Below are 22,823 nucleotides of genomic sequence, written 5' to 3' on the forward strand. Positions count from 1 at the left end.
CTCTCCTATCACCAGTGAGAATCCCAGGAAATGGAAGTGGGAGAAGGGAGCACAGCTCCAAGGCTACTGCAGACTAGCCCTCTGCCCACCACCCTCAGTCTCTACCCCCAGTAATAAGAACAAAGTGGTGAGGTCGCCCCGCCTCTTTCCCAGGGCGATTCTCTCTCATCCACCTGCAGCCAGCATTGTCCTTGCTTCTGCTCGCTGTGTCCGTAGGTGGCCCGTAGTACGTGTCACCACCAGATTGTAGGTAAGATGCCATCCTGGGCACTTAGCCCGGAGCCTTGCACTCACTAAGCGCTTGGGAACAATCTGTTGGGCGGACAGTCTTGTTTAGTCCAACCTCTCCCTTCGTAAGCATCGCTGAAAGGGTCACCTCCAAGAACTAACTGAAGGGTTTCGGTGCTCACGAGTGAATGAATGAATGAATGAAAACCTTCAATGAATGGCATTGCTCTTCTCTCCTCATCCGACTCTGGCCAGCTAGGGGCCGCCTCTTCTCGCGGTCCTCGGTGTTCTGCCCCAACGCTCGCTGAAGATTTTTCTAGTCTTGTGTTGTAAGTCCCTTCACGTCACCAGGAACCAGAAGCGAATTGAGATTCTAATACTATAATGGCCCCCCTGGGCCACCGTAGCCGGCCGCTGACTTGACCTAAAAGCCGACGCTGCCGACGCCGCCATTTTGTCTCCGGGCACTTCCGCGTTTCACACCAGTTTCTCCGTCTCCGGCTCCGCACAGCACCTACAGGTAAGCAGGAAAGCTTCCGGCTTGGGCTTGTCGCCAGAGCACTCCTTTTCCCTATTTCCGAGCCAACCCACAGGCGTCCTTAGAGCTTTCTCAGGCACTCGGTTTTTTGCTTCTCAAAACAATATCGGAGGGAGAAGAGGCAAAAACCACTGTAAGCGCCTCTAGGGTACCCTTCCCCATCCCAGGGCCGGGAACCCGGGGTGGGGGGGTGTGGGGAGAGGAGGCTAAGCGTTTGCTTAATTAGAGAAGACGTCAAGCTATCAAAAAATGTCAGTAATATTTAAAGCCGGTTTGAAATTGCAGAGCAAAAGTGGAAATTGTTAATATGAAGCTATTAAGAAACTGAAAACCTAACTTTCCTTTTCCTTGTAGAGCTAAATTTAAGCACTTAGGTTTGCTCCCGTTAGTTTATTTCTTCCCGTTAGTTTATTATTTACAGGCTGCTTCAGGTTGGTTAACTGCTGGTTTTATCTAATCCAGCCGTAAAACAAGAAAAGTGATGCAATTATTTTAAAGCCCTGGTGTCCTGTAAGGAGGATGAATAATGGTAATCTGCACCTGGGACTCTGAAACCAGATACCCCTGGAACACAGGGCTCTTCACTTTCTGCCTCGGTGACTGGTCAGTTTCCGTACTTTCTCTGAGCCGCAGGTTTTTCAACTGTAAACTGGTAATAATCCTCTGGAAAAGTTGCTGTAAGATTGATACGCACTCAAGTATACAGAAATGCCTAGTGTGTGCGTGGCGTCTAGTGAGCCTTCTTAATTAGGGTATCAATGGTATTGACAGTTAATCATTGTTTTTTTGTTCCGCGATCCTGCATGGATCAAACCACCGTCCAGCCTTCAGCCAGAGTGCTGGGGGCTGCAGGTGGGCCTGCCGCATCCCCCACCCTCATCCCCAGTGAACTCTGGCCGGTATTTAAAGCGTCTCAGACCTTGCAGATCCTTTCCACTGCCCCAACTCTCTTGAGTGCTTCAAGCCATTAAATAGGCACCCTCTGGTGGTCCTGCCTCACAAGTCAAACTTTACATCCTCATCACCTACCCTTTCCTTCTAGTACAGTGTAAGCACAGTTGACTCATAACACGAGTTTGAACTGACATGTGGATTATTTTCAGTAATTACCTACTGCAGTACCACACCATCTGCGGTTGGGTAAACTGCTGATGGTTGACTATAGAGCTATATTCAGATCTTTAGCTGCATGGGATTGGCGCCCCAAGCCCCAGGTTGTTCAGGGCTCACTGTGGTATCCTCCCTCCTGTCTTCTGTATCTTCCTTAGTTCTGTGGTCTAATGTCCACACTCCAACCAGGGCAAACACTCAGAAACATTAACCTGACCGTTTCACTCCCCAGCTGGCAGCCTTCCCTGGCTTCCTTTTGCTCTGGGGGTCCACCCCAGTCTCCCGGCACTTCAGCAGGCTGTGTGTGTTCCGTCCTGACATTGCTTTTTAGAAGCATAGTTCACGTCAGCCTGGGCTAGTTTCTTTGAGTTGTCCTGGGTACAATTTGGGGTTTGGAATAGCCTTTGAGAAAGGTGAAGGCAGAGTCAAACGGAGAAGCAGCTGGGGAAGCTTTCAAAGCAGAGTGAGTTGTGTTCTCTGAAAGCAGTGAGGAAGGACTGCTCCAGGTTATTTTAAAGAACAATCATTGTATCAGTTTAGTGGGCGTTGAGGCTCCTAGGGCGTCTCAGAGGCCCGGGTGATGATTTCTTGGTTTACTTGGGGTGGGGGGGTGTTGCTGTTGGGGCAGGTCATGAAAGTATTTTCACTCCAAGCCACAAAATCCTGAAAAATATTCCAGTGTTGGACAAACCCAGTAAATTGAAAAGAGCTCTTCTGGGTCTGCATTTACTCAAGGCGTTTGCAATGATAAGATCCTGATGCAGGTATTCTGGAAACTTGAACCATAACTCTACCTTTAGAATTACTCCGTAGTGTTACCTTTATTCAGCTCTTCACTAAGCATCCACTTTTATGTCAGTCACACAAAATTTAAATAAGGAAGCTGAAGGTGGATGAGAATCCCAAAGCAGATGGTAACCAGAAGCTTCCTATAGGATTTCCATAGACTGGCTTTCTCATTACACAGCTTAGCTCAGCAGCCGTTTTGCAATGAACCTGCAAGGTGATTCCCATTTGGCAAATCAACCTGTAATCTAAAGGTTGATTGCTATCACTTGGGAGAGTTGATGCCTGCTGAGAAATGCTGGGCTAAGGAACCCTCCCGCGTTGGCTTCGTGATCCAGATCCAGTATCTTTAATCCCTTGGTGGAAAGAAACAAACATTCCAGGGCTTGTGACAGCTCTTCAAGAACAATTGCTGCTGTTGAACAGCCTCAGGGGCCAAAGGAACATCGAAAATCTCTCCAGCTGGATATCACAAACAGGTTATCTGGAGTGAGTGACCCTATTGTACATTTGGCAGGAGCGCCCTGGGTTTTTAACCGTCATAGTTCGTCGTGAGGTTTGGATTTCTCTCCATGTTAGAATTTCCCTTCCTCTCATATTTATTGTAAACAGCTGCATTAAAATTTGATTCATGTTTTGAGACCAAATTTCTGATAATTTAAAAACTATGAGAGTTATTTCTTCCTATGGATCTTACTCCTGAGGTCATCTTAGGTGATCATTGAAATGGACAGCGTAGAAGCAGATCTATACTGGTCTTTGAATCTGGAACAGACTCTCAGATTTTATTGGCACTCTCACTTATTTGGCATGACCTTAGGATGTTAGTCAGACTCTTCTAAGGTCAGAGGAAACGTATGTGCATATGTCCTAACAAAACACTGCTGTCCGTCTATAACCATGAACAGGAAGCCTTCATGTTTTTGGATTCTGTCATCCAAGGGGGCAACATAAAGAGCTGAATGTTGCTGATCTAGTGAGGAATTTGTGGGCTAGGAAGTTTCTCAGTTTGAGAGGATTTGTAACTTAAGCTGGAAAAATACCAACTCAGACTACCCATTTTTAGCTTAAGAATCATTTCTTTTTTTTGTTACTTCATTTTTGGAGTGGGTAATATATTCATATGGTTCCAAACTTTTAAAAGATGTTAAAAGTATGAAAAGATAATTCCATTTTTGAGAGTCTCACTCCTCACTTTTTTTTCCCTTTAAAACAGCTTCGACATATAAATCATTACAACCAACTACACATATTTAGAGTGTGCAATTTGAAGCCATTCCCACAATCAGGATAGTGAACATATCCATCACCCTGGAAAGTTTTCTCATGCCCCTTTGTAATCTTCCTCACACATTTCCTTGATGACTAAGCGATACTGAGCATCTTTTCCTGTGCTATATTATATCATTGCCGTATGTATATCGTTTTTTTCTCCCAGTTTTATTGCCATACGTATGTTGTGTTTTTTCTCCCAGTTTTTATTGAGATCTAATCAACATACAAAACTGTATATGTTTACGGTGTACACCATGATGATTTGACTTACATATATTGTGAAATGATTACCACAGTAAGTTTAGTTAACATTCATTGTCTCATATAGATTCAAAATAAAAAAAAATTTTTTTTTCCTTTGATGGGAGATCTTAGGATTTACTCTTAACTTTCATATATATTGTACAGCAGTGTTAATTATATGTATCATGTAGAACATCACATCCCTGTTACTTCTTTTTCTTGTATCTGGAAGTTTGTACCTTTTGACTGCCTTCATCCAATCCCACCCCGCTCCCAGCCCCTGATAACCACAAATCTGATCTTTTTCTATGATTTTTTTTAAGGGATTAACACACCCTTTTAATTTGTATTAAATATTTTTAAGGTTTAAAATTCTATGATTTTGGTGGGGTTTTTTATTCCACATATAATTGAGATCATATAATATTTGTCTTTTTCTGCTTGATTTATTTCACCTTGCATAATGCTCTCAAGGTCCATCCATGTTGTCAAAAGTGGCAGTATTTCCTCATTTTTAAGTGCTAAATAATATTCCATTGTGTATATATGGCACAATGTCCTTATCCATTCATCCATCGATGAACACTTAGCTTGCTTCCCTGTCTTGGAGGTCGTAAATAATGCTGCTGTGAACATGGGGGTGCAGATATCTCTTTGACATAGTGTTTTCATTTACTTTGGATGAATACTCAGAAGTGAAATTGTTGGATCATATGATAGTTCTGTTTTTATTTTTGAGGAACCTCTCCATACTGTTTTCCATTGTGGTGGCACCAATTTACATTCCCACCAGCAGTGGACAGGGTTCATTTTCTCCACATCCTCTCCAACACTTGTTTGTTGTCTTTTTTGCAAAAGCGGTTGCAACAGGAGTGAGGTGATACCTCATTGTGGCTTTAATTTACATTTTCCTGATAATTAGTGATGTTGAATACCTTTTCATGTACCTGCTGGCCATCTGTATGTCTTCATTGGAAAAGTGTCTATTTTTAAGGTTTATTGTTTGTTTTTGCTACTGGGTTGTACGAGTTCTTTTTATGTTTTGAATATTAACCCCATATCAGAAAAATGATTTGCAAATATTTTCTTCTATTAAGTGTTGTCCTTTGCTGTGCAGGAGTTTTTTAATTTGACATAGTCCCTCTTGTTTATTTTTGCTTTTATTGCCCTTGCTTTTTGTGTTAAATCCAAAAAAATATTATTGCCAAGACTGATATCAAGGAGCTTACCACTTATGTTTTCTTCTAGGAGTTTTATGGTTTCAGGTCTTACGTTCAAATGTTTAATGCATTTTGGGTTTATTTTTGTGTGTGGTGTAAGATAGTGGTCCAGATTCATTCTTTTGTATGTGGCACCATTTATTGAAGAGATTGTCCTTTCTCTATTGTATATCCTTGGCTTTTCTGTGGTAAATTAATTGACCACATATGCATGGGTTTATTTATGGGCTCTCTATTCTGTTCCATTGATTGATGTGTCTGTTTTATGTCAGTACCACACTGTTTATAATATTGTTTGAAATCAGGAAGCATAATGCCTCCAGCCTTGTTCTTCTTTCTCAAGATTGCTTTGGCTATTCATGTCTTTTGAGGGTCTATACAAACTTTGAGATTGTTTATTCTATTTCTGTGAAAAATGCCATTGAAATTTCGATAGTGATTGCAATGAACCTGTTGATTGCTTTTGGTAGTATTGACATTTATAAAATATTAATTCTTCCAGCCCATGAGATGGAATATCTATGAATTGATTTGTATCTTTTTCAATTTCTTTCATTAATACTTTAGTTTTCAGTGTACAGGTCTTTCACCTCCTTGGTTAAATTTATTTCTAGGTATTTTATTCTTTGTGATGCAGTTGTAAATGGGATTGTTTTCTTAATTTCTCTTTTTTTGCTACTTAGTTATTAGTATATAGAAACACAACAGATTTTTGTATAGAATCGACCCTTGAACACCATGGGAATTGGGGCACTGACACCCCTACACAGTCGAAACTCTCCATATAACTTAAGTTGACTCTCCACATCCATGGATTCCACCAACTGGGAGCATGTGGTACTGGACTGCGTTTTTATTGAAAAAATTTCACATATAAGTGGATTTATGCAGTTCAAACCCATGTTGTTCAGGGGTCAACTGTATTGATATTGTATTCTGCAACTTTACTGTTCTGTTTAGTAGTTTTAACAGGTTTTTTTTTTGTGAAGTCTTTAGAATTTCCCATGTATAACATGTCATTGGCAAATACTGACAGTTTTCCTACTTCCTTTCCGATTTGGATGCCTTTTATTTCTTTTTCTTACCTAATTGCTCTGGCTAGGACTTCCAAATCTATGTTTAATAGAAGTGGCAAGAGTAGCATCCTTGTCTTGCTCCTAATCTTTGAGGAAACGCTTTCAGCTTTTCACCATTGAGAATGATATTATCTGTGGGCTTGTCATATATGGCTCTTATTATGTTGAGGTCCATTCCCTCTATACACACTTTGTTGAGAATTTTTATCATAAATGGATGTTGAATTTTGTCAGATGCTTTTTCTGCATTTATTAAGATGATCATGTGATTTTCATCCTTCCTTTTGTTCCTGGCTGTAGCACGTTGATTGATTTGCAGATGTTGAACCATCTTTGTATCCCTGGAATAAATCCCACTCGATCATGATGTATGATCCTTTTAATGTACTGTTGAATTTTGTTTGCCTATATTTTATTGGGGTTTTTGCATTTATGTTCGTAAGGGATATTGACCTGTAATTTCCTTTTCTTGTGGTGTCCTTTTCTGGTTTAGTATCAGGGTGGTACTGGCCTTATAAAATGAGTTTGGAAGTGTCCTTTCCTCTTCTTGTTTGTTGGATGACTTTGAGAAAGATTGGCATTAATTCTTTTAGTGTTTGGTAGAATTTACCCAGGAAGCCGTCCAATCCTAGACTTTTTTGTTGTTCTTGGGAGATTTTTAATTACTAGTTCAATCTCCTTATTAGTAATTGGTCTGTTCAGACTTTTTATTTCTTCATGATTTGGTCTTGTTAGGTTATATGTTTATAAGACATTGTCCATTTCTTCTGTGTTGTTCAATTTGTTGGTGTAGTAGTAGTCTCTTAGGTTCCTTTGTATTTCTGTAGTATCACGTGTAATTTCTCCTCTCTCATTTCTGAATATATCTATTACTTGTGTTTTCTCTCTCTCTCTCTTTTTGGTGAGTCTCACTAAAGTCTTGTCAATTTTTTTAATAAGAATTTTTGAAAAACCAGTTCTTAGTTTCATTGATCTTTTCTGGAGTATTTTTTGGTCTCTATTTCATTTATTTCCACTCTGAGCATTGTTATTTTCTCACTTATACTAACTTTTGGCTTTGTTCTTTTTCTAGTTCCTTGAGGTGGTGTAAAGTTAATTTCTTTATTTGAGATTTTTGTTTCTTGAGGTAGGCATTTATTTCTATGAACTTTTCAGACTGCATTTGGCATATCTTGTAAGTTTTGGTATGTTGTATTCCATTTTCATTTGTATCAAGTTTTTTTAAAATTTCTCTTTTCATTTCTTCTTTGACTCATTGGTTGGTAGTATTATTTAATGGTCACATATTTGTGAATTTTCCAGTTTTCTTCTTTTGATTGTGATTTCTAGTTTTATACCGTTGTGGTCAGAAAAGATGTTTGCTATGATTTCAGTGTCCTTAAATTTATTAAGATTTATTTTGTGGCCTAACAAATGATCTACCCTGGAAAATGTCCCATGTGCACTTGAGAAGAATGTGTATTCTGTCCCTTGCTTGGAGATGTTAGCCAGTTAAGAACTCTTTCTCTGTTGGTTACAGTCCTGTGGGACCCATGAGCATAAACCCCACTGGCCATCAGAGCTAAGTAGGCTATCAAGGGTGTCTCTTGGGTTATAGTCACAAAAACTGAGGCACCAGATGTAGAAACCAAATGCATGTAAAAGCTCCCCTCTGGGAGATAACTGGTGCTCTGGAGTTGGGCAGAGAGAGGCTGTGAAAATGGCACCAACTAGGGCAGTGGGCAGGGGGCGGGGTTAGACCTTAGATTTAAGAAAAAAAAAAGATGCTGCCTGCAGGCAGGAGCAAGGTAGAGGAAGAAAACAAAGATGATGTCCACCAGCCTCCATTTTTGGAGAGCACCCCACCAGGCCCCTAGATGTGTGTTGAATCATATGCCTGCCCCTTGGGCCAACACCTTAACATAAGCACATAAGCTCCTTGCATAAAGTCTGGGTGCATCGCAGTTTCCTTCTGTACTGGGTCCTAGTATGGGTGGGTCTGAGGATGTGAGCCCTTTAAGAGCCATTTTTCAGTTTGCTATGGCCTTGTGGGGTGGTAAGGAGTCCTGTTGGCTTTCAAAGCTAGATGTTTTGGGGGCTCATCTTAGGTGCAAGCCTTAAATATTGCGGTGCCCGGTATCAGGTTATAATTCTTCGCTCCTCATGGAGAAGCTCTGGGGTTTTGGCACCACAGGTGCCGATTTCAGCAAGGTTGTGTCTCAGCCTCTCCTACTCGAGTCAGTGTGTGTTGCTTCCTTGTTTGCCTGATGTGGAGGAGTCCCCTTAGCTAGTTTTGTGGGGCTTTTTCCAAAGGAAATAGCAATTCTGTTTAATTGTAGGAACTGCCACTCTTCCATAGTGGGGTCAGTGTTTAACATTTCCATTTGCAGTGGATGTGGGTTCCAGTTTCTCCACATCCTTGTCAACACTTGTTATCTTCTATTTCTTCTGTTATTTTTTTTATAGTCATTCTAGTGAGTGTGAAGCGGTATCTCATTATGGTTTTGATTTGGACTTCCTAATGTCTAATGATGTTGAGTATGTTTTCATATGCTTATAAGCCATTTACTTACACACCTTTGGCGAAATGACTATTCAAGTCAAGAAAGTAATTTTTACAGTGTTTATTTTTAAGGGCCCAACCTCCACTTTTTCCTGAGATGTGCTTAGTTTCCCTTTCAGTATTTTGACAGGCATTTTTGTATTTATAAATGCACCAGAAGTTTTATTGCAGCCATAACTTACTAGCAGATTCTGACAAGACTTTTAGAAGCTGTCTTACAATTTTCCTGAGCTTCATTCACATCACAGGAAGGCAGCAACTGTTAAAACATATTTGGATTCCATTAGGGTACATTTTGCTATCACATTGGAGTCTCTTAAAAACCATTTTCTCCCCATCAAGTATTATTGCCGAACAGTTTCTGGTACTGAACATAGATAGGAACCTTTAGGTGGTGCTCTTTGGTTGCAAATGCTCCTCAGCCAAATTAAATACAGTGATATATCCTCAGAAAAAAAAAATGGCCTTTAATGTTTTGTTTGTTTTCTTTAAGGGACCATCTCCCAGGTCTGCCCTGGTTTTCTCATATCATTTCTATTGCAGGGGCTCATAATCTGTCCCATCTTGTCCCACCCCGTTTCCAAGTGGTTTCCCTGATGTAGACATGCACTTCTGCTGCAGAAGTAGGCTGGCTGTTGTAGAATAGCAAAGGGGGATTGCTGAATTCCTACCTTACAAAACACCCCTAGACTACTATTCTCTCATCACCTGCTGCTAATTATACTTCCCAAAGAAGTCCCCCATCTCTGTCCTCCTGCAGAGAACCTCCTCTGTGTCGTGGTCACCACTTCCCTTACTGTCCAGGAGCTGACCGCCTGTCCTGCAGCCAGCTCAGACTCAGCCCTCCTCCAGCTTCAGACGTCCCTCCTCTTCCTTAACCTGCTCTCCTGCCCTTCAGCATCCTAATTCTCCTTTGATCATTTTTCTGCCAATCAGTCACCATGTATTTCTAGACTGTCTACTCACTTCCCATTCCCAACATTTGGTCAGAAGTTACTTTGCTTTTATGGTGTCTCCAAAGAGTTGAAGTCACTTGGAAAAATTGTCCTCTATCTCATATCCTAAGATGCACCCTCCCTGGACAGTTGTGCTTACCAACAATAAACCCATAGCATCTGTCTCTGTAGTCCGACACCCTTTTCTCAGCCACTTCACCCCACAGTGCTTAGTGCCCTGCCGTAACTTCCTTCTCAACACCAGAGGAACCCAGTGTTCCTTTAGAAACCATGCAGGCCTAGATTCTTCTGTCATCTACCCCACTTTAAAATAAATAACGCAACTTAAAAGAGATTTTAAAAGATTGTACTTCCCAAAGATTTTACTAAAGCATTTATACAAAAATATACAATATATATTACTCTCAGATTTACAGAATATAGAAATAATTTATCCAAAGCAATTTGCATTTTAAAATTGTTGATATTGCACCCAACCATGTAAGTCTTTGACACATTTGCATTGTCAACCTTTCCCACAATTCTCAAAACAGGAGAGAAATCTGAAACTGAAAGAATCACACAAGCTAACTTTTCTTTACAAAAAAAAAAAAACCTTACAATTTTTCTATTTACAAGATAAAAGTTGTAAACCTCCAGAAGTTTACTTCCATAGAATAAAGAGCTATACATTCTTTTAACACACCTAGAAAATGAACTATATACATGCTGTGATTTCCTCATAGGAGTTTAAAGGAATAGATTTTGTGAACATTCACAGCCTAATGGTAAAGAACAGAATTATTGAAAACACTTCTGTATCTTTACTGGAATATGGAAACTGGTGTGTGATACACACAGAACGGGAAAGCCTCTGAATAACTTTTACCTCCTTGAGGATAGTTTCCATAATTTGCTCAAGTTATCTCCAATTTTAAAAGGATACACTGCTAATCTTAGAAATACGGCTACCAACAGCCTTTTCATCCTAGATATAAGACAAGTGAAAGAGTGAGGTCTCTGTTCAAATCCCTTATAAAATACATATAGGGCAGGCACAAAGGTTGCTTTTCAAAAGAAAGCTTTGCAAAATATTCTGCAATTTATCACTGATACCCTCAGTTTTTAAAAGCTTTTTTAAAAAAGCCCATACATATTTAAATGCATTTTTAAAAATGAAAGTAGAAAATAAACTCACTTGGTACTACAGGAAGGGGCTGCAATAATATACAATAGTAAGGGTAAACGTACAGAATGTGCTCTTTAACCTGGTAGTAAACCAAAACAGACCAAAACATTGTACCTATGAAATGTGAAGTAATTTTCGTTGATTGAACTGAATTATTAAACCAATATGAGAACATGAAACCATGCAGCCCATTATCAACTCAGAAAATCATCAGACCACTTAGCTTCTAGGTGATGAAGGGTCATGAATCTTTTGTCATTACCATTATAAATAAAAGATCTTTGTTAATAAGGTAGCCTCTAGGGAAAAAAGGAGCCTCTGGGAAGTTCATGCTGACAATCCCAGTCTGGAAGAAAATCTAATTGTAATTTTATAATGAATACCATTGGAATTGAAATATAAGACGTTTTCTAATTCTGTTGTCCTAGATTGAGACTAGGTTAAAATGTTCACTTTGAAACATAACATCAGCAGTTGAATAATAGGACTTTTAAAAAGATCTTGGCTTTGCTATTGCAGTAGTCCAACCCAAGTAGCTTGTTACAAAAGTGATTGTCTTCAACATCCTCGTGACAAATTCAGTTTAAAGAAGTCCTGAGAGTTTCTTATTTAAAAAAATAGACATTTCCTTTGTATGACTGTCTTGCTACTGGCCACCTGGAGGGCAGTGCATCAGCTCTCCACAGTTCGCCTGTATTCTGCCGTTCCATCGGCTATGACTCCATCCAGAGGAGAGCGCTTTTTGCGGATGCTACGCCCGGAGGAGATGAGGTCGGCGTAGCCCGGCTGGTGGGAGAAAGCATAGGCAGAGCGCCGCGTAGACATGCCCCGGCGGAACACGTTCTGCCGCCGCTTCCACTGCTCTTCGGCTTTTAACCGCTTGCGATGCTTCTGAATCTACAGAAGAGGGAGAGATGGGGCAGGGTCAAAAAGAGCTGGCGGACTGAATGGAGGTAAAGGTCTGTGACGGCGAAGGGAGCCGGGTCATACTGATGGGGCACCTCTCCTAGGCTTTTTGACCCCTGCCTCATCTTGGGCTGGCTAACCATCTTTGCTTCATAGACAAGGAAATGGAGGGGGACAGGTTACGTGATGTTTCCTAGCTCTCAGAGCTAGAAAAGGGAGAGCCCGGTTTCCCACTCCTAAACTAGTGCTCTTTCCAACTCATAAACTGGTACAGGTTTAAGAAAAGATTTGTTAGTTTCTTTCCCGTGTTGCTACTGCAGCCTCTTGTCAACGGAAGAGGGAGATTGAAGGGATACTGAAGCTTGCCTACCTAGCATCTGCTCTGTCTCCTTTCTGATAGAAATAAGAGTTTGTTCAGGTACCACCCTCCTTCTGGCATGTGGATGCCACTCCCAGGGGTGGGGCTGACCGATCTCCCTTGCTCCCTACTAGTCTAGGAATAGGCATGTGAGACCATTCCGGCTAGTGAGAACTGAGGGATGTGTGTTGGACCCTTCCTTTAAAAGTTCCAAGGCTCCTAAGGGAAAGCTACAGAATAGTCAGTCTTTTAAAAATCTTCCCCTGGATGTTGACATGTCAGGATGCAATGCCATCTTCCAGCTGCCAGATGAAGCTAATAGTGAAAACAGCACAGGAGAGACGTGGAAAGAACCTCAGTCTACTCAACTGAGCCTGAAGCGTAATTAGGATGTGAACAGAGGTGATACTTTATTATTAAACCATTTTGAGCCACAGCTTTCTGTTACTTGTAGCTGGAATGACCCTGCCACAAGGTGACATTCTCCTTTAAATGAAGGGAAAAAACCCCAACATCTCCACATAGCAAAATATTAATAATATAATTGTTAAATTGAGAAGCTAGGTATATGGGGGTTCATTATTGTATTTTCCATACCATTCTTTTTTATATGTGATAATTTTTGTAATAAAAAGCAAGCAATGAGATGTAGTCATAAAAAACGTTCATACCAAACTTCCCAAGAGCTTGGAATTTTGCAGGAAAGCTGCTTTGGGGAAATGCTTTGATTTCTGCAAGAGGGACTCAGTTAGGAGAAGACTTTTTTCTATACCTTGTCACTTTCTGATGGCCAAATGGTCATGGACAAGAAACGTATGGCAATGACAGGCAGCAAGCACACAGCAACGGTCAAGATGATGGTCAACCAAATGTACGGCTGTCTCAGAGCATTTGAAGCTGTGCCTGGGAAAAACACAGAGCATGAGTCACAGCGGTCCTTTCATTCCCAAGGACATAGTTAATATTCCGCAGTCCAGAAATGGATTCTCTACAGTAAGCTTTAATAACCAGGTTGCCCTCCCCAAAACATCCCATCACTGTTCCGGGAATGAACATTTCAAAATGTCAGATTAAACGCAGCAAAATTAGGAAGGTAAATTCTTTAGGACAAGACAAGTGTACTTTATTTTTTTCCTTTTGCATTGACTTATATACATTTGTTGACACTGCATTGATTTAAAATACAAAAGGAGGCAATTTATCCTTCTGAAGTTTTTCAGGAAGTTAAGCACTTTTTGATTTATAGTTTTGATTAGAAACTCCACATTTTAAAAATGGGCATTACCATTTGTGGTAGGTAAGCCTGGTACTAGATGTTTTATACAGATCATGCCATGTAATCAGCTCTGAGAGATGAGTATTGCCCTCTTTATGACATAAAAAAACTGAGTAACGGATAAGTAAAGAAATTTGCCCAAAGTAACAGAACTAATTATGGCAACTCCTGAATTAAAACCCACATCCATCTGACTAGAGCCAGGCTTTTTCCACTGCAATTCAGCTTCTAGTTTTTTATGTTAGAGGAAGTAACAATTCAGTTCTCTAATACAACCAGGTAATCATATATATACTACTCAATTTTAAAACTAGAGCCAAATTTGTCACAATATTTTCTACCCTTACACCGTGAATTTATAAAAATAATAGCCTTTGTTTTTTAAATGTGGTTTTTATACTGCTAAATGGGTTTAAAAAAATACTCCCTGTAGGAATACTCTAAGTAACTGGTTACTAAAATTTTAAAACACAGAGTTAGTAAAGAAGAACACAATCATAAAAAAGTGAGCTCAGTCCCAAGAAGAAGAGGGGTTACCACAGCAAGTGTCTTTTACAACCCAACAACTGGTCATAAAAAAACAAACAAAAAACTAATCTTTTACAGGGAAATGAGTTTATGGGGATTTTTTTTCCCCACTGTGAATCCAAGCTACTCCATTCATAATAAGTTCATAAATTCCAATTTGTGCTATTTATAAATTTATGATATTTATCAGTTCAAATTCACTCGAGCATTTTGGCAGTTTGTCACATATTTTATACAGCTGTAAACTGTTTTCCATAAGTTTACTTATTGCTCTGCATGTATACTTCCAATGATGTAGTCAAGTATGAGTTCTGGAATTCCATCATATGGGATTCATAGTTTGTTTAGCTAATTTGATATTCTTAGGTTTTTGGGTTATTTTCAATTAAAAACAAAACAATTAGAAACATTGTAGTGATACAGTCTTTATACATATTACCTTTCCAAAATTTGGTGTTTTTTAGCTTAAAGTTCATTATGTATTTCTAGGTAGTGTTTTAGAAAGGTTAAACTATATTACAGTGTTACCAGCAGTACATATAGTCTCAATTTCCCAATAACCTATCAATATTAGGTTTTATGGAAGAAAAAAAGCACAATAACTTTAAGTTATTCTAATTCTCTTTCCTCCCATCATCACCACCCTTCCGGTGTACCACTACCATTCAGTTTCTGGTCAGGATGTTAATTTTCATGAGCAGTAATTTACACTTTATTTTTACTTACTTAGAAGTTATGTCAGAATCTAAGCTAATGACATTTTCTATTCATTTATTTTTGGAATTTAGAAAATACCAACCTGTAAATTGAAATGCAGATGGAAAGAGAACATGTATTCCAGCACTATGAAAGTCAAACATGATGCCAAAGTAAAGTGCAATGCTTCCAAAAATTGAAAAAGCATTCACAAAAGTCCAGTAAGAAGTATCCAAGCCGATCTGTTGGGAAACCAAAGAAAAACAGAGCATTCATTTTGGGGAGTTAACAAGAAATAAAGGATCCAGGGATTCTGAAAATAGAATTCAGCAATTTAGGCATGATTTGGCTTAAATACTGAACAATCAAACTATCCTTGGCTCAGGCAAGAAATAGGAAATGTGCTTGGTATAAGGGATGAAAACAGCATTCATTCATATTTGTAAGCGGCAGAGGCTCGCGTGGAGGAAAATGGGAGCCAGGACGATGCGCATGCTGGTCTCTCTACAGAAATACGGGTACCAACAGATACTGAAAACCGTCGACTTCGCGTACCTGGAAATTGACTGTTATTATAAGAGCAGAGGCAATCGTGACAGCGAAAGACTGGTAGTCTGAAGGCGCCTCTCCATCCTGTCCCACGGTTTGCAGATAAGCTCCAAGAGGTATGAAGAAGAGGATCATTGATGTTAAAACTCCATGCAACAAGCTTACGAAGAATCTCCTGTAGTTGAATAGTAAGTCTCTTTGTCCAACCACATATAACCCAGGGAAGCGGAGGCTCAGTTTATCACTCACATCCTTCAGGGGAAAACAGAAAAATTAAGAGTTGTGTGCTGTCCACCAGTATCAAAGAACTCACAGATACATGACAGCTTCTATCTCACAAGGAGTTTTAACTTGCTAAGTTTTAGGAAGGCAAAAACTAAACAAGGTGATAAATCCTGAGTAAGTTCAGTATGCAGAGAACCACCTCATTACTGTAGTCGGTCCACCATTATTTGATATTTAATTCTGAGAGAGACTAGGTAGAAATGTATTATTTTGCCACTTACAGAAAGCAACTTAGTAATGTTTAGGAAAAAAGTACAGGGAGCCTGTTTTTACCTCCTGAGAGAGTATGTTGTTTCTAATTTTGGGGGGAAACATTTTCACATACAAGTTGATGAGTTTATTCCAAATTATTATTTTTATTCACGAGAGCACTTTCTCTAAGAATTGCTACTAGGAAGAATGTGGACTAATTTAGGAATTAAACACGTAAGTTTGGGGAAGTATTAAAATAATTTACTTTTAAAATGTGTAAGTGATTATTATAGAAACATACTGTTAGGTATCTTAACAAGAAAGTCTTAGTGTCCAAAAGGAGTATAATAAACTCTTGTGTCAATGAATTCAACCCAGGCACAGAAATCCTCTTTTCTTCCTATAAAAACAAGCAGCACAGCAGTTACTCTTGTTGCCTGACAGCAGAAATATAATAGGCTTTACTCAGAAAGAAGTGAAAACCAAAAGAATGCACTGAAATGTTCGCTCTGAACCTCTCGCACAGGCAGTCAGCTGTCCAGAAGTGTCCCTCTGGGCGCGGGGCTCCTACCTGGTCGAGCAGCCCCATGAGGAGGACGGGCAGGCTGGAGTACAGCAAGTTGTACAGGGTGATGAACCAGTCCTCGTACGCAGTCTGGGGGGAGACAGGGTCTGTGTCACCGACCAGGAAATGCTGCCTGTCTAGTCAGCCTACCCTCTGAAAGCAGGGATGCGCCCCGTGAGAGCAGACACCCCTCAGCGACACCAGCAAGAGGCATGAGTTTGTTTTTACAGAATGGGGAGAATCAAAGGGCTTTTCCACAGAAACTACTTCTCCCCCTAAAATAAATGGTGAAATATACGCCAAAAAGTTTGTGGAAAAGGAGTCCGGTCTATTTTACTGCTGCTGGAAAACAAATCAGTGTTCTTCCTTTTAATTAATTAGATTACATACAACTGGTTCAGAAGCACGTAAGTACCACTCACCTTGCTTTTACCCTGCCAGTCCAGCATTTCCATTTAAACACTTTATAAAACAGAATTTGAATATAAGAAAGATGCTTCTGAAAGGGATAAGCAAGGCTGTGCACACACCAGTCGTCTGGATGGGATAGAGGAAACCGGGCTCACTTGGCACCAGCAGTGATTTACAGTCCTGCACCAAACCAGAAGAAGGCCCCGGCCCTGCTCAAGGTCACTCCTGGCCGCCTCTGATGCCGTTTGTCTGTGGCACAGCGTCAGGTCTGGACAACCACAGGCACTGACTTAGGTTCATTTGTTACTAATGGTATTTTTCTGCTATATCACCATTTTTTTTTAACATGTTAGATATGCCCCCCACTTCCATTTCAGCAAAAATAAAAATAAACCAACAACAAATGGAGATGTGATAATAGATCTGTTATCATCCAAAACTTACATAATCCCTTCAGCCTTGGGCACAGTATAATTTTATACTCAAAATTTGAACAGTTGGTTCAAAGTTGAACAGTTGTCACTATCCTTTAAAAAAATTTTTTTTAATTATTATTTTTTTAAATGGAGGTACTGGAGATTGAACCCTGGACCCTCGTGCATGCTAAACACATGCTCTCCCACTGAGCTGTACCCTCCAACTGTTGTTATTCACTATTCTTTTTTTTTTTTTATATGGAGGTACTGGGGATTGAACCCAGGATCCATGGATGCTAAGCATGTGCTCTACCACTGAGCTACACTCTCCCTCCTCCTTCACTATTCTTAATGGCAAGGTAACTTAGGAAACCTTAAGGTGAAGGCAAAAACACATAAATATAAAGCCAATAGAACGGGAACAAATCCTACCTTCTTAAAGGCAAAGTATGTTTCAAGTACCAGAAACTTTTTAGAAAAGCAATCCATAAACTTAATTAGTCTGTGCTTCAACTATTGAGAGAGAAAGCACCAAAGCTGCAAATATGGAGGGAAAAAATAATTTTTTTTTCCAGAAGTAGTTGTATTCATGCTAAGAGGTCTACTCCTATAATAACAGGACGACGATGATACGTTACCTGTGCAGAGTACCCATTGAAGAAGGAGTACCAGAAATGAACCAAAGTAAATGCAAAGTTTTTATAGAAGAAGTATCGCAGGAACTTGCACATCCTTATGTAAGACCACCGGCCGTGCACCAGCAGCAGTCTCTGCAGATATCTGAACTGGGCAAAGGAGTAGTCACTTGACATGACAGCTTGCATGCCTTCCTGTCCACTTATTCCAACACCAATGTGGGCAGCTGTGGGGCCGAGGGAGAAGATACTGTGAATCATAAGCTTATTTGGGGGCAAAACATTGAGATGATAAAAATGTTTAGTAGCAATACAGGAAAAAAAAAAAAAAGACATTCATGAAACAATACATATGGAAACTCTTGCTCACCATCCCCTACCTTCAGCTTCTGAACTCAACTCAAAGTCAGGGGAACAAGTTGCCAAACAGAGCACATGGTTGAGCCTTCATAAATATTTGTGAAAGGACCTCAGGTGGGTGGTATATGCCATTTGGATTATCTGCCCAGCTCATAAGTCATCCTTCCCACCCACAAGGTGAGTCCCAGGTACCCATGTGTACCCTGTGTCCCTGCCTCCCTGGCCACAGCTGAGTCAGCCAAGAGCAGGTATATAATCTGGTAGATACTATGAACTGGCTCTTAACCTTCATTCTCCCCTTATTCTAACTGGAGAGGTAGGAAAGCAAATAAAAAACCCTACATCGCTCAGACTCCTTTGCAGCTGGGTTCTCTGTGAATTCGGTTCCACTGTTTGGACTCACTTGTGACTTGGAAGCAGAAGCGAATCAGAGCCCAGCATCTCTTCCCATTCTGACATTTCTGCAGCAGAATTCTTATCCATTCTCCAGCTGCCCAAATGTTGATAAACCACTGCAAAGGCTTCTCAATTGAAAAGCTCTTCAGAGGAGCCTCAAAGCTAGAAGCTTCTCTGGTGAGTGACACAGACATTACAGACAAAGCCTAAAACCTGCTGCTTCAGTCCATCCAGAATTTTCATGAGTACCTAGTCCCTTGTATTAATCACTTCCTGCTTAAAGTACCTAAAGAGGTCTGTTTCCTGTATTACACCCTGGCTGATGGAAAACCTGAGCTGGGCCAGTCTCTCTTGGCATTTTGGAATTAGGATGGGATGGATATCCTTCTTTCTGGGGGGCAGAGAATAAAGTAGTTTAGAGAGAGGGTGAGAGAGACAACAGACACTGGGTTCCTGTGTAGCACCAGGTCCTGGTTCTAGCATTTTCCTGAGGCCTGGCTTCTTGAGCAGCACAAGACATATCTGTATCTTAAAATAAATTTCTTTTTCTCTTAAGCTGACTTCGGTTGTTCTCCAGTACTTGCAATCAAAAGTGTTTTAGCTCAGATACTATTACACTTTCAAAGGCTTATTCATGGCCAGCTGAGACCTTAAGACACACAAGTGTTTTTTGGTTTGGGGGGGGGGGCGGATTTCCAGAATGGATGAAAAGGAAGGTTCCAATTTTATCCATCCTTCTAACAGTCATTAAATCATATGCTCAACTTAGAGAATTATGAGTTTTATCTAGATCTTAAGAAACTTAGAAGTGAAGATAGGTAATGAGATCATTTTGAGAACTTGTGTTGGAGAACACAGCCTGTCATTAGGCAGACCCTGAGACAGGTCGGCCAGCAGTTTCCATGTAAAAGAGGCTCCAAACATCCTGCCCCAGTTGCAGAACACAAGGTCTGGCAAATTCAAAACGTAATGTAGTGACTTGTCCAAAACCTAAGCTTTTAATAATACTTCGCAATTCTAAAAAATAGAATAAACTGCATCTCAATATTTATGATCTCTTTCAAAACACATAAATAGTTCTTAATGACCAGTCATGGTTGCCAAACTGCTCTTTCCTACCAAACCACGGACTTCTTTCCTGAACGAGCAGCAGGGAAATGTTGAGGTTCTGTCAGAGCCAAGGAAGAGTAGCCACTGCCCCAGGCCCTGACATCCAGTCCAGCCTCTGCTGAGCTGACCAAGGACAGTACATGAAGTGAACAGTGCCACGGTTCACAGGCTGCCTCAAGGCAACTGAACAGATGTACTTTATAAGGCACACTACTTTTGTTTGTTTGCTCCTAAAATCTAAATATAGGCACCCAGATTTTCCTGAAGTTTCAAATGCCTCCCTGGTAGTCTGCTGCTTAATTCATTAACAATCTGTGTCTTCAGGCCTTTCTGCCCCTGTCTCTTCTCTAATGCTGCTTGTTTACTCTTAGGATCTTAGACCAAGGGAAACAACACCCACCAGCCATCTTCAGCTGAGACAGCTGAAGAGAGATCTTCAGACACGAGAGAGGGAGAGGGCAGCCTCTGAGAATCCTTGGATCCTTGCTAGGGGCACAACCATGGTGGACAGCATTCTTCCACTTCTGCTGGGCTACACCTCTAACCATGAACCATGTTAGCAAATGGTCAGATTTTTTTTTGACACTTAAATTTCACAGTACTTCTTTATAAACAACATAATTTCTTTCTGTACATTGCTCTTGAAGCAAGTGAAAAAGATGACAGTTTCACAAAGTACAGAAAGGTACTTAACACTTGGATTAAGCTACTGACTTCCACGGAGACCTAAGTATCTGATCTTCTTCCCAAATAGATGCTTCCTACATTATATATAAAAGCATCTACCATATAACTGAGCTTAATAAAATTTTTTAGAACTTAAGAACAGTCTCTATTCTGTGCTGACCTTCTGTAATCCCTTTTGCTATCAATTGGTGAACTCAGAGGAACGAAAAAGTTTTAAGTCTCAATCACATAATCAGATGGTAAATCTGCAAGGTAATCCCCTTTTCCAATATCTAGAAGTCTTCATCATAACTGAAGAAAAATAATGTTTGAGAGACTTGCCCGTTTGGCACAGACATTTATGTTAAAGGTACATAATGGAAAACACACTAGAGCTGGGGATACAGAAGGAAGAAATAATAGATCTAATTCAGAGCAAGAAATGCCATTCACATGGTAAGATGAGCACATGCAAAACAGTGGAGAGGAATTAAATTGGCAGTGGCCACAGACATACACATGATAAAGAAGCAAGAAGTCATACGTCATATAGCTGACTCCTGAGGAAGATAAAGTTGGAATATTCTTAGTATATATCAAGGAGGAGGAGGAAGAGACTCTAAGGGAAGAAAGAGACAGATGCGTGAGTTACAAAGTAGGCTGAATTAAAAGTCTAGTTAAACATAATGCATTTAAGCTATCCAGCACCACAAGACGTGTATACATGTCATGGATAACTCATCTTGATAAATCACAAAGCTAGAGGTGACATCAGACGTAAATTTCTTGTTCTCAGATGAGCAAACTGAGGCCTGAGCAAAAGCCCAGGCTGACACAGCCTGTTGACAGTATGATGAGGACAAGCATTCAGACCGCATTAACTTGCGCATTTGCATTACAAGATACTCCCATATAGTAATACAAGGAGAAAAAAAGGACCAGGGGATTTAGACATGTTGATGAGGGTTTGGTTCTGCACGCCCAGCAAAACTGTATTTCTGCATAATAGGACTCAGTCCCTTAATGTGTTGGTACCTAGGGTCCAACCAGCAAAACGGCCTTGGGAGGTCAGGAGGATACTGAGCCTATGTTGGAACCAAGTGTGTTACTCTTAGCTCACACCAGGTCACCCAATGGTAAAGTTCCAACAGATTCACCAAAGGCAAGAAAAAGAATCCCAGAAGAAGATGCTTAGATAAGGGAGCATATTTCCCACAACAAATACCAAAGAGAGTTCAACGACTTAAGCCGAGCTCAGCAGGAATTTTTGCAAACCTTATTAAATAGCAGGCTTTATAATAAGCCCTAAAGAAATACAGGAGGAGAAGCAGCAAGAAAAAAAATCCAAACATATGTAAAAGAAGGAAACAAGTAAAAGCTCACCCAAATGGAACACATCTTCTACTTGGCACTCTATGAGTTAGCAGCCATGCCTACCTACTCTCTCCTACTGGGTGGACTGTAAGCTTCCTGAGGGCAGGGTCACAGGTATAGCCATCATGGTTAAGTGCCTTGATTAAAGGTCTGCTTTAGGAAAGCCCAAGAATGAAATTAAAAAACACTACCCCCAAAAACGTTCCTGCCATTCTTCTAACAATCAGGTGGCATTGGCCATGTGTGAGAGACTCACTTTTGATCATGTTTACATCATTGGCTCCATCTCCAATGGCCAGCGTGATGGCTTTCTTGTACCTCTTCACCAGGTCCACCACCATGGCCTTCTGCTTGGGGGTGACCCGGCAGCAGATGACGGCGCTGCATTCACAGGCCAGGTCTACAAAATTCTGCTGCTGCTGCTCCTTTTTAGCTTCCAGCCTCCTCTTACTTTGTGTCCGCATTCGTCTTTCTTCTTCTGTTCTGGGGAACTTCAGCTTCAAAATGTTACTTTTTTTGGTCTTTTTCTCGAGAAGAATTTCATTCTGTGAAACCAGAGAAGGAATGGATTATAACCATTTGGGGTTTTATATCAAGAGTACCACTCCCAAGAATTTACTCATGTGAATGATAATTCTTGGGTTATATCATTGATGATATTGTTCTGATTATAAAATATTTACTATACAAATATAGAAAATTTTAAAATATACAAAAAAGAAAACTAAAATTATCTGTTAACTGATAAACTAGTGATAACCAGTTTGGTATAATTAGTTTGCTACTAGTTTGGTATAATTCCTTTCATATATAGTATTAACTCTGAGACTTGAGAAATTGCCCTTTCATTTATAAGTGAAGAGATTTTTAGGTTAGGAATTAATATGGTAAGCCACCTAAAATCTGTCCAGAATGATTTGCTCTAGTTTGAGCCCAAGGGAGAGACACCGATGATACG

The 22,823-nt window shown here is 40.2% G+C and overlaps 1 protein-coding gene and 1 long non-coding RNA gene across 4 annotated transcripts in view; one reads left to right on the top strand and one right to left on the bottom strand.

The window, feature by feature from the left end:
• Positions 1-668: 668 nt before the first annotated feature.
• On the top strand, positions 669-19,275 carry LOC116149780 (uncharacterized). Of its 2 annotated transcripts, XR_004133384.2 has the most exons (4): positions 699-748; positions 7,549-7,602; positions 14,999-15,643; positions 17,944-19,275. It is a non-coding gene; the product is annotated as an uncharacterized LOC116149780 (long non-coding RNA). The 2 variants fall into 2 exon arrangements; XR_004133385.2 differs by lacking the exon at positions 7,549-7,602 and having other exon boundaries at positions 669-748.
• Positions 10,309-22,823, bottom strand: part of ATP8B1 (ATPase phospholipid transporting 8B1) — a 102,301-nt gene continuing 89,786 nt past the window's right edge. For both annotated transcript variants that reach the window (XM_031441843.2, XM_064480365.1), the window contains exons 22-28: positions 22,122-22,410; positions 17,963-18,186; positions 16,504-16,587; positions 15,462-15,707; positions 15,010-15,148; positions 13,179-13,309; positions 10,309-12,039 (exon numbers count right to left, since the gene is read on the bottom strand). In XM_031441843.2, coding sequence (XP_031297703.1) covers positions 11,815-12,039; positions 13,179-13,309; positions 15,010-15,148; positions 15,462-15,707; positions 16,504-16,587; positions 17,963-18,186; positions 22,122-22,410 — 1,338 coding nt within the window. In that variant the 3' untranslated portion in view covers positions 10,309-11,814. The remainder of the gene's footprint in view (positions 12,040-13,178; positions 13,310-15,009; positions 15,149-15,461; positions 15,708-16,503; positions 16,588-17,962; positions 18,187-22,121; positions 22,411-22,823) is intronic.

This window comes from Camelus dromedarius, chromosome 28 (assembly GCF_036321535.1).
Source record: "Camelus dromedarius isolate mCamDro1 chromosome 28, mCamDro1.pat, whole genome shotgun sequence".
NCBI classification, from domain to species: domain Eukaryota; kingdom Metazoa; phylum Chordata; class Mammalia; order Artiodactyla; family Camelidae; genus Camelus; species Camelus dromedarius.